Genomic DNA, 17,967 nt, shown 5'->3' with positions numbered 1-17,967 from the left:
AGTTGGTTTCACTGATCTATGTGTCTGTTTTTATGTCAATGTCATACTATTTTGATTACTATAGCTTTATAATACAGTTTGAAATCAGGAAGCATGATGCACTGAGTTTTCTTCTTTCTCAATTTCTTTGGCTATTTTGGGTGTCTTGTGATACCATACAAGTTTTTAAATTGTTCTGTGTCTAAAAGATGCAATTGAAATTATGATAGGGATTTCCCTGAAACTGTAAAACACCATGTGTAATATGGGCATTTTAATAATGTTAATTTTTCTAATCCATGAACATGGAATATCTTTCCATTTTATTTGTGTCATCTTAAATTTCTTTTTATCAATGTCAGGGTTTTCAAGGCACAGGTCTTTCATCCCTTTGGTTAAACTCATTCCTAAATATTTTACCCTTCTTGATGCATTTGTAAATGGGATTGTTTCCTTTCCATTTTTTAAGATTTATTTATTTATTTTAGAGAGCACAAGCAGAGGGAGGACAAAGGGGGAGTGAGACAAGCAGATTTGGGGTTCAATCCAAGGACCCTAAGATCATGATATGATAGCTGATCTATTTTCTATTTCTTTTTCTTTTTCTTGCCTTCCATGATCTGAGTTGAAATCAAGAGTCAGTGGCTTAACTGACTGAGCCATCCAGGTGCCCCAGGAATTCCTTAATTTCTCTTTCTGATAGTTTGTTATTATCAGAAACACAACTGATTTTTGTATGTTTTTATATCCTGCAACTTTACTGTTTATTATTTCTAATAGTTTTTGGTGGAATCTTTAGTGGTTTTTTGTTTTGTTTTGTTACATGTGCTATTATATTATCTGCAAAGCAAGACAGTTTTACTTCTTCCTTTCTGATCTGGATGCCTTCTATTTCTTTTTCTTGCCTAACTGCTCTGGCTGGGACATCCAGTAATATGTTGAATAAAAGTGGAAAGAATAGGCATCTTTGTCTTGTCCCTGATCTCAGAGGAAAAATCTGTTTTTTATTGAGTATGATGTCAGCTGTGGGATTTTCATATACAGCCTTTATTATCTTGAGATACAACCTTCTATATCCACCTTGTTGAGAGGTTTTTATCATCGATTGATATTGAATTTTGTCAAATGCTTTTTCCCCATGTATTGAGATGATCATATGATTTCTATTCTTCATTTTGTTAATGTGGTGTATCACATTGACTTGCAAATGTTGAATCATCTTTGTACCCTTGGAATAAATCCAATTTGGTCATGGCATATGATCCTTTTAAGGTATCATTGAATTCAGTTTGCTAAATACTTTCTTGAGGATTTTTGTATCCATATTGATCAGAGATACTGGCCTATAATTTTCTTTATTTCTTTTCTCTCTCTTTCTCTCTTTTGGTTTGATATCAGGGCAGTGCTGGCCTTGTAAAAGGTGTTTGGAAGTGTTCCCCCTCTTCAATTTTGGAAAGAAATTTGGGAAGAATTAGTATTAATTCTTCTTTCAACATGTGAAAGAATTTACCAGTGAAGACATCAGGTCCTGGGCTTTTGTTTGTTAGGAAGTTTTTTATTACCCATCCAATCTTTTATGAGTAATTGGTCTGTTCACATTATTATTATTATTATTATTATTATTATTATTATTGGTATTGAGCTTTACTTACTTATTTTTATCACTTTTTTTTAAATCATAAGAAGTGTACTCTTTAATCCCCATCCCCTAATTCCCTTATCCCTCCACCCACTCCCCCTTTGGTAAACATCTGTTTGTCCTCCATAGTTAATAGCCTGTTTCTTGGTTTGTCTCCTCCTTCTTTTCTTTATTCATTTGTTTTGTTTCATAAATTCCACATATGAGGGAAATTATATGGTTTTGGTCTTTCTCTGACTTATTTCACTGAGCATTATACTCTCTAGATCTGTCCATGTTGTTGTAAATGGCAAGATTTCATTCTTTATTACGGCTGAATAACATACCAATAATACGGCACATATTCACGGTTGTGAATATACACAACCACATCTTCTTTATCCATTCATCTATCAAAGGACATGGGGGCTGCTTCCACTTCCATAGTTTGGCTATTGTAAATAATGCTGCAGTAAACATAGGGGTGCATGTATTCCTTTGAATTAGTGTTTTCTTATTTTTTGGGTAAATACTCAGTAGTGCAATTCCTGGATCATAGGATATGTCTATTTTTAATTTTTTGAGGAACCTCCATACTGTTTTCAGAGTGGCTGCACCAATTTGCATTCCCACCAACGTGCAAGAGATTTCCTTTTTCTCTACGTCCTTGCCAACATTTGTTGTTTCTTGCTTTTGATTTCAGATTTTCTATTTATTCATGCTTCAGTCTTGGTAGGATGTATGTTCTAAGAATTTATCTATTTCTTTTAAATTATCCAAATTTTTAGCATATAACTGTTTATAATAGTTTTTTTTATGATCCTTTGCATTTCTGTTGTATCACTTGTAATGTCTCCTCTTTCATTTCTAATTTTATTTATTTCAGTCCTCTCTTTTCTTGGTGAGTCTAGCAAAAAGTTTATCAATTTTGTTTAATTAAAATTTTGTTGTTGTTAAAGTATAGATGGAAAAAATATATTAGTTTCATGTGTACAACAGTGATTTGACACCTCTAGATGTTATGCTATGTTCTCCAGAAGTGTAGCTGACTATATTCCCTATGTTGCGCCTCGCATCTCATGAATTATTCATTACAAAGCTGGAAGACTATACCTCCCACTCCCCTTACCCCTTTCTGCCCATCCCTCCACCACTGGTGACCAACTAGTTCTCTGTATTTAAGATTCTCTTTTTACTATGTAGTTTCTTCATTTTGATTTTTAGATTACCCATATAAGTGAAATCACATGGCATTTATCTTTCTCTCTGGCTGGTTTCACTTAGCATAATAACCTCAAGGTCCATTCATGTTGCTGCAAATGGCAAACTTGCATCCTTTTTTATGTCTGAGTTATATATATATACAAAACTCTTCTTTATCCATTCATCTTTGTGTGGACACTCAAGTTGTTTCCACATCTTGGCTATCATAAACATAGGGATGCATATATCTTTGTAAATTAGTGTTTTTGTATTCTTTGGATAAATACCCAATAGTGGAATTAGTGGATTGTATGGTATTTCTATTTTTTATTTTTTGAGAAACTGTTTTCCAATGTAAATTGACTTAACAAATTTATATTCCCACCAACAGTGCACAAAGGTTCCTTTTTCTCCACATCCTTGCCAACATGTTTCTTGTGTTTTTGATTTTGGTCATTCTGACAGGTGTAAGGTGATATCTCATTGTTTTTTTTTTTTTTTAAGATTTTATTTATTTATTCATGAGAGACACTGAGAGAGAGGCAGAGACATAGGCAGAGAGAGAAGCAGGCTCCATGCAGGGAGCCCAAAGTGGCACTAGATCCCCGGGACTCCAGGATCACGCCCTGAGCTGAAGGCAGAGGCTCAACCGCTGAGCCACCCAGGCGTCCCTCATTGGAGTTTTGATTTGCATTTTACTGCTGATTAATGATGTTGGCCATCTATATGCCTTCTTTGAGAAATACCTATTCAGATCCTCTGCCCATTTTTAAATCAGATTATTTGTTTTTTTGGTGCTGAGTTATGTAAGTTCTCCATAAATTCTGGATATTAACCCCTCAACAGGTAAATCATTTGCAAATATGTTCTCCCATTCAGTAGGTGGTCCTTTTGTTTTGTTGATGGTTTTCTTTGCTGTGCAAAAGCTATTAAGTTTGGTCTAATCCCAATAGTTCATTTGTGCTTTTATTCCCCTTGCCTAAGGAGACATCTGTATATATCCATTGCTAAGGCTGGTATCTAAGAGATTACTGCATATGTTTTCTTCTAGGAGTTTTATGGTTTCAGGGCTTACATTTAAATCTTTAATACAGTTGGAGTTTATTATTGTGTATAATGTAAAAACAAGTGGTCCAGTTTCATTCCTTTGCATGTAGTTGTCCAGATTTCCTAGCACCAATTATTGAAAAGACTGTCATTCCTTATTTTATATTCTGCTGCCTTTGTCATAGATTAACTGACTATATAGCTGTAAATTTATTCTGGGGCTCTCTATTCTGTTCTATTGATCGATGTATCTATTTTCATGCTAATACCACAATGTTTTATTATAGCTTTGTAGTATATCTTGAAATCTGAGACTGTTATACCTCCCGTTTTGTTCTTTCTCAAGACTGCTTTGGCTATTTGGGGTCTTTTGTGGTTCTACAAATTTTAGTATTATTTGTTCTAGGTCTGTGAAAAATACTACTGGCATTTTGATAAGGAGTACATTGAATCTGTAGAATTGTTTTCTTTCTGTTTATCTTTCTGTTACTTCATTATTAGTGTACAGAAAAGCAACAGATTTATGTATATTAATTTCATATATGGCCACTTTACTGAATTCATTTATTCATTTCTTCTAGGTTATAAATTTTTTTATATATAGTTGTTTATAGTAGTTTCTTATGATCCTTTGTTATTTATGTGGCATCAGCTGTAATGTCTCCTCTTTCATTTCTAATTTTATTTGAGTCCTCATTTTTTCTTGGTATGTCTAGTTAAATATTTATCAACTTTGTTTATCTTTAGAAAAACAGCTCTTGGGGATCCCTGGGTGGCGCAGCGGTTTGGCGCCTGCCTTTGGTCCAGGGCGCAATCCTGGAGACCTGGGATCGAATCCCACATCGGGCTCCCGGTGCATGAAGCCTGCTTCTCCCTCTGCCTGTGTCTCTGCCTCTCTCTCTCTCTCTCTCTCTCTCTCTGTGACTATCATAAATAAATAAATTGAAGAAAAAAATTTTTCAAAAAAAAAACAGCTCTTAGTTTCATTGGTCTTTTCTACTGTCTTTTTAAAAGATTTTATTTATTTATTTATTTATGAAAAAACACACAGAGAGAGGTAGAGACACAGGCAGAAGGAGAAGCAGGCTCCCTATGGGGAACTGGGTGTGGAACTCAATCCCAGGACCCTGGGATCCTGACCTGAGCCAAAGGCTATGCTCAACCACTAGCCACCCAGGTGCCCCTTCTATTGTCTTTTTAGTTTTTACTTCATTTATTTTCATTCTGATTTTTGTTATTTCCTTCCTTTTAGTAACATAGGTCTTTGTTTTTTCTTCTAATTCCTTAAGGCATGAAGTTAGTTTTTTTTTTATTTGAGCTCTTCCTTCATTTCTTAATGTGGACATTTATTACTATGAACTTCTGTATTAGAACTGCTTTTGCTGTATATCATAAGTTTTGGTATGCTGTATTTCTATATCTGTTTTCCTCAGGGTATTTTTTTTAATGGAGAAAAAGAAAGTTTATATTGATAAGAGGTAATACCCAAAATGAAGAAATTAGAGGTACAAACTTTTATGTGATGAACACTATAGCATGAGAATATTTTAAAGAATATTTTATTTAACTTGAGAGATAGAGTTTAGTAATTTATTGGTTGCATATAAGCCTTCAAGGTATTGGTATTTTTTTTATTTCTCTTTTGATTTCTTCTTTGACCCATTGGTTGTTTAATGATGTTGTTTAATCTTCATATGCTTGTGAATTTTCCAAATTTCTTTAATAATTTCTAGTTTCATACTGTTGTGGTCAGAGATGATATTTGGTATGATTTCATTCTTTTAAATTTATTAAGACTTGTTTTGTGGTCTAACATATCTATTCTGAGGAATGTTGTGCACATGCTTGAGAATAACATGTATTCTGTTGCTTTTGGTTGGAACATATACAGTCTGTTAAGTCCATCTGTTCTAATGTTTTGTTTAAGGATTATGTTTCCTTAATGATTTTCTGTCTGTATTATCTATCCATTAACAAAAATCAGGTATTCCCCTCCTATTTTTATATTATTGTTTATTTTTCCCTTTAGGTCTATTAATATTTGCTTAAGAGACTAATATTTGCTAATAGGTAGATGTTCCTATATTGATGCATATTTACAAATACTATATCCTCTTGTTGAATTGACCCCTTTATCATTATATAATGGCTTTGTCTCTTATTAAGATCTTTGTCTTAACATCTGTTTTGTCTGATAGAAGTGTAGCTACCCCACCTTCATTTTGGTTAACATTTGCAGGGACTATCTTGCTCAATTCCTTCTCCTTTAGTCTGTGTGTCTTTAGAGTGAGTCTCTTGTAGGCAGCAAGTAGATGAGTCTTGTTTCTTTATTCATTTAGCCACTCTGTCTTTTGATTGGAGAATTTGCTCCATTTATAGTTAAGGTAATTATTGATAGGAATGTATATAATTACCAGTTTGTTAGTTTTCTGGCTGTTTTGTGATTCCTTTGTTCCTTTCTTATGTTCTTGTTTTCTTTGTGATTCGATGGTTTTCTGCAGTGTGGTTAGATTCCTTTCTCTTTATCTTATGTATCTATTATAGGTTTTTGTATCTACTGTAGGTTTTCACTTTGCGGTTACCGTGAAGCTTACATAGAACAACCTATATTTATAATAGTCTATTTTTTTAAGGATTTATTCATGAGAGAAACAGTGAGAAAGGCAGAGACATAGGCAGAAGGAGAAGCAGGCTCCCTCTGGGGAGCCTGAGGCATGACTCAATCTCAGGACTCTGGGATCACAACCTTGCCAAAGGCAGACACTCAACCACTGAGCCACCCAGGTGCCCCAATAATAGTCTATTTTAAGCTTCAGTTGGGATGCATTCTAAAGCTCTATATTTTTATTCTCCTCCCTAATCACATTTATGTTTTTGAAGTCACAAATTACATATTTTTATCTTGTGGATTCATTAACAGATTTTGGAAGTTTTGTCTTTTAACCTTCGCATCAGATACATAAGTTATTTACCCACTATCATTACAGCATTATATTATCCTGAATTCTACAAATCCTTAACAGTGAGATTTATACGTTTATTTTCCTGTTATTAAGTAGTGCCCTTTCATTTCAGCTTATTGAAGTCCCTTTAACATTTCTTGTAAGACCACTCTAATGACACTGAATTCCTTTAGTTTTGGCTTGTGTGGAGAACTGTTCATCTCTCCTTCAGTTCTGAAGGACAACTTTGCCAGGTAGAGTATTCTTGATTGACAGTTTCTTTTTTTCCTTTCAGCTCTTTAAACATATTATGCCATTCCCTATTGGCCTGGAAAAGGTTTGCTGAAAAATCTGCTTATATAGTCCTATGGAGTTTCCCAAGTTGTTTTTCTCTTGCTACTTTTAAGATTCTTTCCTTGTCTTTGACAATCTAATATTGTGCATTTTGATGTGGCCCTCTTTAGGTTCTTTTTATTTGGAAGTCTCTGAACTTCCTGGATCTGGATGTCTTTTTCTTTCCCTGGGTTAGGACAATTTCCTGCCATGATTTTTTTTCAAATGTTTTCTGCCCCTTTCTCTATTGTCCTTCTGGGACCCTTATAGTACAAATGTTAGTCTGTTTGATGTTCTCCTATAAGTCTCTTAAGTTATCTTCACTTTTTTTCATTCTTTATCTTTTTGCTGCCCTGATGAGATTAATTACACTGTCCTGTCTTCAAGTTCACTGAACCTTTCTTCTTCTTCCCCTACTCAGCTGTTGAACCCCCTTGTTGTACTTTCCGGTCTACTTACTGTATTCTTTATCACTGTGATTCCATTTGGTACTTTGTTATATTTTCTGTCTCTGTTGAAATTTTCACTTTGTTCATTCATTCTTCTCCTGAGCTTGGTGAGCATCTTTATGACCATTATTTTGAACTCTTTATCAGGTAAATCACTTACCTGATTTTAAAAAATCATTTATCAGGTAGATCTCTTTTTTCTGAGATTTTATTTTGCTCTTTTGTTTGGAGAACATTCCTCTGTTCCTTCATTGTCTTTGCCTCTCTGTACTAATTTCTATGCATTACCTAAAAGATACCTCTCCTAGTCTTGAAAGAGTGACCTCATGTAGGAGATGATCTTTATTGTTTAACACTGCTCTAGCTCTTGGTTGTTTCTAAAACCTTTATGATTATCCAAGCAATCTTTTTTGTTCCTAGTGGCTCCCAATAATTGAGGGTGTCCCAGACTATTAGTGTCCCAAAGGGGGTGGATCTAGGTACCTAGATGCAGGCTGATTGGAAGCTGGCTCCTTAGGTCAAAGCTTTTAAAATATGCAAATATATCTTTTCTAGAGGAAAACCAGGAGATAGACATTTCTGGGTTTTTTTGTGCTAAGCCTTGGTATACTAGCTATGTAAGAATGAGTTCTTTGTTTGCTACAAACCCATTGATCCTGTGAATACAAGTCCTGCTGGCCATCAGAGCCAGGCTGCCAAGGGATGTGTCTTCTGGGCAGAGCTACAAAATCTAGGGCACTAGATCTGTGCACAAGCTCCTTTCTTGTCAATAGCAGCAAGCTAGAGTGAAGCAGATGGAGAGCATAAAGCTTGCTCCCACCAGCTTCCCAGTCTCTGGAGAAGATTGCAGTCAGCCCCTTGATGTATATTAAATTAGAAGCCAGCTTCTTAGTCATAGCTAGTAAGACAAATGAATTGGCCTCTTTTACAGAATGATGGCATTTAAGTATGCTGCTTCTATGCTGTGCCATGGTAGGGGAGAGGACAGCTGGTTAAGCAGTTTTTGTTTGTTGTAGTCCTATGGGACCCATGAGCATAAGTCGCACTGGCCACCAGAGCCATGCCTTCATGGGGTATTCCCTCGGCAGCAGCCACAAAACTAAGGTGCCAAACACACCTTTAAAAGCTCCTTTCTGGGATGCCTGGGTGGCTCAGTGGTTGAGCATCTGCCTTTGGCTCAGGATGTGATCCCAGTCTGGGGATTGAGTCTTCATCTGGCTCCCTCTGAGGAGCCTGCTTCTTCCTCTATGTCTCTGCCTCTCTCTGTCTCTCATGAATAAATAAATCGTTAAAAAAAAACAGGCTCCTTTCTGAGGGATATCAGAAACCTGGAGTGAGGCAGAGGGCAAGTTTGAATATGATGCTTACCTTCCTCTCCAGCCTCCAGAGACTATCACAGTCAGCTCCTTGATGTGTATTAAATTAGAAGCCTGCCCCTAGCCTGCAGCTACTAAGATAAGCAAAGAGACCTCTTTAATGGAAAGGCTAGGTGTTTCTATCCATTGCCTCTGTGCTGTGTCTGGGGGAGGGGATATTGACTGAACTTATAAAGGAGGGAATAAGCAGGAGAGCTCTGAGGTAATAGGAGATGAACATAGTTGGAGTGGAGGAGGTGTCTGGAAGGCAGTGGGAGGTAGGTGGAAAGACCATGAAAGTCACCAAAGGTGTTAACATTTGATGAAATAGATAAGATGAAAACAGGAAAATAATTTGAGCAGCAAGGGTAGGTCTTGATTAGATCAGTATCTCAACCATCAGCCAGTTGAAATATTCTTTTGGGAAGGTCACCAGTTCCAAAATGGAAATACTCTAGTTAAAAGGTCATGGGAAAGTGGAGAACATACAGAATCTTACCTGCCCTCCTGTTTCCTCAGAATACCCAAGGCTCTGTAGAGCACAGTTGAGAAACACTATCTTACTAGATTTCCTTTCTCTATCCCATGCTTGGATTGCAATGGAAGCAATGAGAATGTATACACCAACATCCCCACAGCTCATAGAATTTTCCAATCTCTGCTGATGCCCACACCAGAATTCCAGAAAACTTACCTTTTCTATAGTTTCATTATCCAAGGCCAAGAGTCAGTTAGAAAGTTCAAGTGAAGAGTTGATTAGTGAGAGAGAGGGACTGGTTTCTAATATTGCACATGCAGCTTTGGTAACAATGGTACTTCATTCCTACTGAGAAACCACAGGCAGGTGTAGCTTGGTTAGGATAGGAGGACTGCTGACTGAATTGAAACTAGTGGCTTTAACTTCTATTTCAGCAAAGGCGATTGGAGTTCTGTGGTGGATAAGGAGCAATGGCTGTTAGTACTCAGAGCTGTGTTACTTTCTCAAAACTTGGGATGAATAAAGTTAGACTCATTTTTCAAATCACAACTCAGATAAATTGTGTAATAAAGTTTCCTAACTCTTATTTTCTCATGAGGCAACTCCCAATATAGACTTCTGGATCATTCAAATCGCCTTCATATACATATTTATGCATTCCAGGTAGAGGAAGACAAGACAAATCTGAGCAGGATGCAGACTCTGATGGATAAACTTCAGCTACAAGTACAAAGTTACAAGCAGCAAATGGAGGCAGCAGTAAGTACTTGGAGCTGCTGTCGTCTTACAGGTTTCCTAGCCATTGTTTTTGATTAATGGAGATAGGTAAGCACTTTGTCTAGAGAGGACCAGCCCAGCTTAAAGTCTGTTCATTCTCTAATTTTTTCTCAAATGAGAATTATCACCCATGCTCAGAAATTTTGCTACTTTTCCACTCCAGGGAGCCAGAGCTCTTACCCTCACATTGTGGTTACACTCAAATATGTGCCTTGCAAGAAATGAGTCAAGTAAGAATATGGTGTCATATAGGGATGGTGAATTTTTGGTCAGGTAGCCATCCTGGGGCCTTCCTCACCTCAGAACCTTGGGTGAGCATAAATGTGGCTCATAGTCCTTTTTCCTGATGAGCCTGGACATGACTATGGCCCAGACTACCAACATTTGAAATGTACTTGCCCACCCTGGGTTTATAGCCATAGCTACATAGCATGTAATTCATTAGTGCCATATACATTGGCTTATGCCTAATATCTCTTTGGGATTTTGAATTATTTCAAAGATTCAGGCTAAAACACTGCTATGTCTAAAAATTACCTGTTGTATAATTTTTCAAGATAAACCTCCCTCAAAGGTAAACTAGGATGTTTAACTGATTATAAAACAACTGTGGTTTTTCTTACATGTAACATGCCTGTGAGAGCCATACTATATCCAATTAGTGGAACATCCTAAGCAGATTCTAAATTTCCAGAGAATGATGGTTATAAAAATGAATCTAATGTCTGTTAGAAAGTCTGAATCCTTATATATCAGACCAAAATATATTCCATTCAATACTCAGAAATTTAGATTCCTTTCACACATTTTTCAACTTTTTCATGTCAAAGCAGAAAAAAATGACTATGCAGGCACGGGTATTTTTTCTTTTTTTTATTTTTATAGGAAGCACAAGCCAATCAATATCTTTCCAAGTATAAGAAGCAGCAACATGAGTTGAACGAAGCTAAGGAAAGGGCAGAGATAGCAGAATCTCAAGTCAATAAACTCAAGATCAAAGCAAAGGAGTTTAGAAAAAAGGTATGTCAGATATTCAACTCTGTTGTAATTCTTAAAGCATATGTGTTTTAGGGCTTGAGTCATCACACAGAGCAATAGAACAAGAAATTTGTTTTTTCTCTTTATTTTTTAAAAGACTTTAAAGTAGGTTCTGCTAAGGTCTTCCAATATTTACTAAATTTTTATTGTCCAGGTAATATGAAGTGGTAAGCATTTGAGTGGAATGTATATTGTATTTATACTTCTCAAATGCTTAGTTCCAGGTGAACTTGTGGGCTCCGAGCTCCAGATCCTGGATTCATTTGTACAGAACAGTCAGGAGTCCAGAGAGCAAAGATGATTTAAAAAGCACAGATGGATCTGCTTGAAACTAAGTGAAGTCCTTCTATGTAGACAAATACATGACTTCATACTGTATCAGTATGGACACCTGGGTGGTGAGGCTTAAACTTGAGGCAGTGGAGAATAAAGGCACTTGTCCTTTCTAGCTTTCTGCTTAATCCCTAAAACAGGGGGAAAGATATTTCCATATCTGTGGTTCTCAACACTACTATTCTGATCCCAGGATCGGGGCTGCTCCCTTAAGTTTTTTACTAGCAAAGTGGCAGCATGACAAGACCACTGAATTATAGGCTTGTCAAGATCAGTGTCTATTCAGGGTGCTATAATAGAACACCAGAGACTGGGTGGCTTATAAATAACAAACATCTCCCATAGTTCTGGAGGCTGGAAAGTCCAGGATCATGATGCTAGCAGATTCAGTATCTGGTGAGGGCCACTTCTTCAGAGACGGCCTTTTTTTCCACTGTGCACTCACATAGTAAGAGGGGTGGGGTGGGGGGAGGGGAAGAAGCCCTTTTTAAAAGGCAGAAATCCTATTCATAAGAACTCTTTCCTCATGACTTAAAGGCCCCACTTCCTAACACCATCACTACGGAGATTGAGATTTCAACATATAAATTTGGGAGTTTTCCAAAAATAGCCTCAGCTTTCTTACTGAGATTTCCCACAAACACAGTTTTTAAATGAGGTCTGGCTTTCAGAGAAATGAATTAAATGATATTGGATAATGTGACATTAGCTGCCCTTCATGAAATGCATATAAAGCATTTAGCACAGATGCCTAGCACAGATAGGCACCATTTCATTTTTTAAAAATTTGGTACATGCCTGGTCCTCTTATTTAAAACGAATTACTAATAACTCTGCAAGACAAGTAGATAGGGTTGTCCATAATAAACACTACCTGAAAGGAGGTCAAAATAAGTGCTTTTGAAGGAGAATCTAAAAGTTGGTTATATTGAATATATTTAGATCTAAATATGAGAAGCATGAGTCATTGGCACACTCCAGAGATTTCTTGTTGCTGCCTGAATATTGTCTCAGGGATAAAGCCCTATGTGCAGAGGTCCAGTTAAGTGGTTTGAACTCTGCCCTCAATTTGAGAAGGGTCATGGCACTGGATTTGGGGTCTTTGAGGCAGAGCCTGCCCATCAACTCCATATAATAGTTTTGTTTAGGGAAATGCCTCACATGTGCTACGCTTGCACTCAGCTGGAGGAGGTCAAAAGGGCTGCAAAACATATGTAATGTATTCGACTTTGTCACAGTTATTTCCTTTTTTTTTTTTTTTTTTTTTTTGTCACAGTTATTTCCAACAAAGAATAAAATGAATGAAGCAGAAATTGCTTGAGAGGTCCAAGATGAATAGGAAAACCATCCTTGGCAGTGCAATGACTAATTGTTTCCCATTCTCAGAAGGAAAGCCTGAAAATCTTTCAATTGTCATAAGCCAAGTGATGAAAAGGTTTTCTGATAGAACTGGGGGATGGGGTCTGTCTGGGCCACGGAGCCAATTGGTGATGTGGCCACAGTCTTTCCCACAAAAGATGTGGGGTCTTTTGTAGAGGGCCTTGCCTGCTCCAGCAAGGCTAGGCGGGCAGAAAATTGAGAATGCCCGAGCACGTCCTTCAGATGAATTACCTGTGTCTGCTTTCTGTAATGCACGTAATTGCCTCAATTCCATGCATCCCTTTGAAGCTAATGAGGAGTTTGGCTAAGGCCTGCTTACTCTGGAAAGGACTAGACTTGGTTCTGGGTGTGTTTTCCACTAATGAAAGTCACAGAATCTCAGAGCACACTCATTCTGTTTTTCAGGCTCATGAAGAAGAATAAGAAGTCCCTGCTTATGAAGGATGGAGGCTGGACAAGGATGGTACCATTTAATGATGGAAAACTTAGGTTGCATTTGAAACAAGCATTTAAAAAAAAACATGTTGCATTAAAAAAACCCAACATGTTGCACTTGAAACAAGCATTTAAAAGAAATGTTTATGTAGTGTGGAAAGTAGTTTAAACAAGGTGATTAGAAGATATAATAGAGTATCTTTGCTTCCAAGGTTAATGGGGATTTTTCAGATCCTCAAATATAAGTAAACAGTTTACATAAAATATTAAATAATGTAAGAATTGTTTAAATTCTGAAGTTAAAAAATGAATCCTATTCTTTTGTCCATATTGCCTCTTAATGAGTAATATTTATAGAAGACATGAGCCTAGGGTATGTTGTAAATTGTTATTACTAAAGTTAATGAATTTTGCTTGACTCATCCATTCAGGAGTCTGTGTTTTTAGCCACTAATGGTAGGAGTTGATCAGCTTTCATCCTAGCAGTGTGGTGTACATATAGTCACAAGCACTTAGAATTTATAGATTAAATCCTCCTAATCTACACCTGGCTTGGTCACATGTTAGTGTAGCTTTTCAACACTGAAGCAGCTTCTCATACAAGATACTCCATTCAGTGATAGATGGGATATTGGCTTTGTATTGTGCCAATGTATCTAAGCAGGAGGTACATTTCCTTTTTCTCTGTGCTTCTGGATTAGAGTTGTCACAAGGGAAATTTTCACCAGATTTGAGAGGGAGAAGTGAAGGAGCAATTGTCTACTTTATGCTGTGAAGGTCAGAGTATGGCCCCAGGCACTGTCATAGCTGACAGATGTTACCCCAGTCCAAGAAAGTGAGTTAGCAGTAAGGCTCCCTCCTTCAGCTTCGAGTCCTGCCTAGGTGTGCTTGGTTCCATGGTCTGGATGCCAGCTTCTCTAGCAGGTCACCCCTAGCGTTGCCTAGGAATATGAGTCCTAGTTTGTTCTTACAGGTTTCAGTTCATCCTCACTCCATATCCAGCTCTCCATCCTGAACACTGGCACAGCTGACTCCCAGCTACTTCAGGTCCAGCCCAACATAGACTTCTTAATAAGTGCCCAAAATTATATGAGGTTGATGCTATATAATAAATCTTTATTCCCTGTCATTCTTCGCACTCTGCCTCTCTGACCCCAACCCTAACTCCTACAGATGGCTCTAAGATTAATTCAGAGGCTCAATAGCATTGACTATCTTTGATTTGTTGACTTTGGTCTTTCCATTTCATAAGAAGATTATATAGCAGTTCTGAGCATTTTCTCCTCACAATTGAAGTTTTTTTTTTAATAATGATATCAATACTTTACAGTTTATGCTAATTACCTGTCAACATTATAGCAAATACTTAGAGAAAATCGGACCAGGTAGCATTAACACACAGTTTGAGGTTGGTCTTCTATAAACTATAGGGTCAAAGCCTAAGTCCCTAAGATCGTGGTTAGCCTTTTCTTTCTTATAAATTGATTAAAAGGGAAGAGATCATCAAGTCAGCTGGGCTATCCATTCTCTGTGTAAAAATTTATATGGAAATCTAAATTTATTATAAGGCTGATTAACAATATGACAACTGAGCCAGAAAAATGAATCAAATCATCTCCAGAGCTAATGTCACTCGGCTGTGCAAACCTGGTGTTGGAAGGTACAACCTAACCCCAGAGATGTCAGTTTTTGAGTTGATAGGGCCTTTTGCTCTAGGCAGTCTTGGAGATACTGACATTTTACACTTTGGAGTCCCTAAGACTCACTATATTAAATCTAGGTTGTTACACTGCTATTAACTATTCATATAAAGCTGGAGTACAATACCTTAGCATATCAATTGCCCCAGTTTTTCACATTTTCACTAAGGTGATTTCTGCTTTTGTGTTCTCTCACCTTCCATTAGCTGATTAGATTTTTGAATCAGTACTTAAGGATACATTTCTTCCAAGATCTTGGTGGGAACCTCACTGTGGCCTCCTAGAATGCTGGTGGGAGGAGTGTCACCGAATGAGACAGTTCTTTTCTAAGTTTGATTGGCATCCAGAAATTCATCATCTTGATGCACGTAGGGAGTCAGTGAGTGATGATTAGGACTTGAAGAGTAAATGTGATGGCAGGACAGACAATGGTTGCAAGTCTTTCCAATGGTAGAATTATTAGGACATGACAAGCCATGGCTGGAAGTGCAGTGAAGAAAGGGAAAGAGAGGTCACTAAATATTAAAGATGCTCATCATGTGTTGACATAGCCCTGTCTTAATTTCCTGTAGTAGCTGGCTGAGCTGAAATAGCCTAGAACCAAGAAAAATAGACTTGAAATGGCTATGGTTCATGTAGGAATAATCATTTTTATCTTAAGTGTTAAATAACAGTGTTTTGGGAGGGGGGATATTTAGAGCTATTGTTTGCATCTGTAATCAGAGATCTATGAGACAGTTATAGTTATGAAGTCTAAATTTCCTTTCTAGTGTTTAACCAATAGGAAAAACAAGTTTACCCAATTCTTTGCTTTTATTTATATTCTTATTAATTAAAATCATAACAAAAGGTGTGCAACAAAATATTTTAACTCCATTTTATTTATTTATTTTTTTAAAATTTTTATTTATTCATGATAGTCAGAGAGAGAGAGAGAGAGAGAGGCAGAGACACAGGCAGAGGGAGAAGCAGGCTCCATGCACCGGGAGCCTGATGTGGGATTCGATCCCGGGTCTCCAGGATCGTGCCCTGGGCCAAAGGCAAGCGCCAAACCACTGTGCCACCCAGGGATCCCACTGCGCCACCCAGGGATCCCTTTAACTCCATTTTAAATTGAATTTGCAATCAAACTATAACTTGTAAGTGAATTATTAGTGCCTAAGGAGCTTAGAAATGGTTGGAAAATTATGAAAGGCCAGCCATCTGAATCTGGGCAGAAACTGTAATCTGCTTTTCTCTATTTTGTGTTTTTTTTTTTTTCTACTTCTATACAGTCCCATGCTTCCATTGAAAGAATAAGTACAGTGGTGCACCATCATATGCATAGTACCATTGGAGATCTCTACAAATAATGATAGGAAATGAGAAGGGCAGCCCCTTATTTAAGTAGAACCTATTAATAGACATTGGAAAAAGCTCAAATTGTATCCCCCACCCCGTTATGTTATCCTATGATCTCTTACCCCTTTTCTCCCTTCTATAAAAGTCTTGCATGAGGATGTGTGAATCAATTACTTTGATACAGTAGCATTCTTATGCTATAGATAGTTTGATAAAGGAAAGGCTTTACCTGGCTTTCTTCAGCACCAGCAGTGTTGGCCCTCTCTGTATGGACAGAGCACCTTTCTATAGGAAAAGAGAGAAACTTTGCAAAAAGATTTTTTTTTCTAACACTCAAATCCTTTTATTCCTACCTCAGCACTATTATGCTATTAGACTCAGCTTAGTTACTCCCCCTTTCATATCTTTCTTCCAACAAACAGCCTTAAAAATGCATTCAGTGTAGAAATACCTCATCAGCTACAAACAGCAATAAATTCTTATGGCTGATTCGGGTGCATCAAACCAGGGATAAAGGCTGTTCAACCAGGCCAGGAATTCCTGGCTCTTTAGGATTGTTGGCCTGAGTCCTATTACCTGTTAACAATGGAAAAATAACAGCCAAGGAAGTGATGGTTAAGCCCAGCAATGGTGAAGGCAAAGGGGTTGTTACAATGCCATTTTCTAGGGAAGGCCTTATTTTTGTGCCTCATTAAAATCTAGGATAATTTATACTTATCCTAGACTAAGGGTATTTTACAACAATTCTTGAAAAAGGAATTTAAAGAAGAAAATGCGTACCATTGTCATATGAAACTACAACCAAGGACATGGTGGTAGGCAAGGTTTGGGGGCCTTTAGTTTAACAGCTTGAAAAATAATTTCAGCCTACCTAACTACAGAACTATAGAGCTTTTTTTTTTTTTTTTTTTTTTTTTTTTTTTTTTTTAAGTAGCCAATTCCCTAACATTGTTTTTGCTGATATCTCCTCCAGAATCAATCCAGCCTGCTGTCCCTGACCTGGAGGGCTTTCTTCTACAAGCTAGGTCTTCCCTCTGGCTTCTAGCTAGGGTGGAGAGCAGAGAGAGGAAGGGTCAAAGTCACGTATTTATTCTCCCAGCACCTTCCTTGTAAGGTCACCTTGGTCTGGCTGTGTCCTTCAAGTAAAAGTTACTCTCCCTACAAGGCATCTGATTTTATAGGACTCTTTTCTTCTGGGTTTTGTAAAAGTACACCCTCTCCTTGTCCCTTTAAGTTTAGATTTTACTAACAAATCGGCTGCTCCAAGCTCTGAAGAACTATCCTCTGTGCTCCCCTGTGTACAGTTTTGAGTGTGTCAGTCGTTTTCTGTTGGGACTTGACTTTTGCACACTTCCAGTATAGAAACTAAACTGTCATTCTGGAGCCATATGTAGTGTCCTATAATTTGAACCTGAATCTAGTCACAAGTATCCTTATATGAGGTCAGAGGTTGCTAAAGGGCACAAACTAGCCTTGCCTATGATTGCCCATCTTTTTCTACTTTTGGCCAGCTAAGGGACAGGAGGAACAAGTAATAAGTAAGGCTAGCCTACCTATTA

The 17,967-nt window shown here is 37.3% G+C and overlaps 1 protein-coding gene across 2 annotated transcripts in view; it reads left to right on the top strand.

Annotated features, from left to right (window-relative positions):
• Nucleotides 1-15,930, top strand: part of MYH15 (myosin heavy chain 15) — a 147,864-nt gene extending 131,934 nt beyond the window's left edge. For both annotated transcript variants that reach the window (XM_072722453.1, XM_072722454.1), the window contains 3 exons: nucleotides 10,068-10,163; nucleotides 11,067-11,201; nucleotides 13,338-15,930. In XM_072722453.1, coding sequence (XP_072578554.1) covers nucleotides 10,068-10,163; nucleotides 11,067-11,201; nucleotides 13,338-13,355 — 249 coding nt within the window. In that variant the 3' untranslated portion in view covers nucleotides 13,356-15,930. The remainder of the gene's footprint in view (nucleotides 1-10,067; nucleotides 10,164-11,066; nucleotides 11,202-13,337) is intronic.
• The last annotated feature ends 2,037 nt before the right edge of the window (nucleotides 15,931-17,967 follow it).

Source organism: Vulpes vulpes, chromosome 1 (assembly GCF_048418805.1).
Source record: "Vulpes vulpes isolate BD-2025 chromosome 1, VulVul3, whole genome shotgun sequence".
NCBI lineage: Eukaryota > Metazoa > Chordata > Mammalia > Carnivora > Canidae > Vulpes > Vulpes vulpes.
Note: the sequence above shows the minus strand (reverse complement) of the source record. Positions and strands in the feature narration are given on the sequence as shown.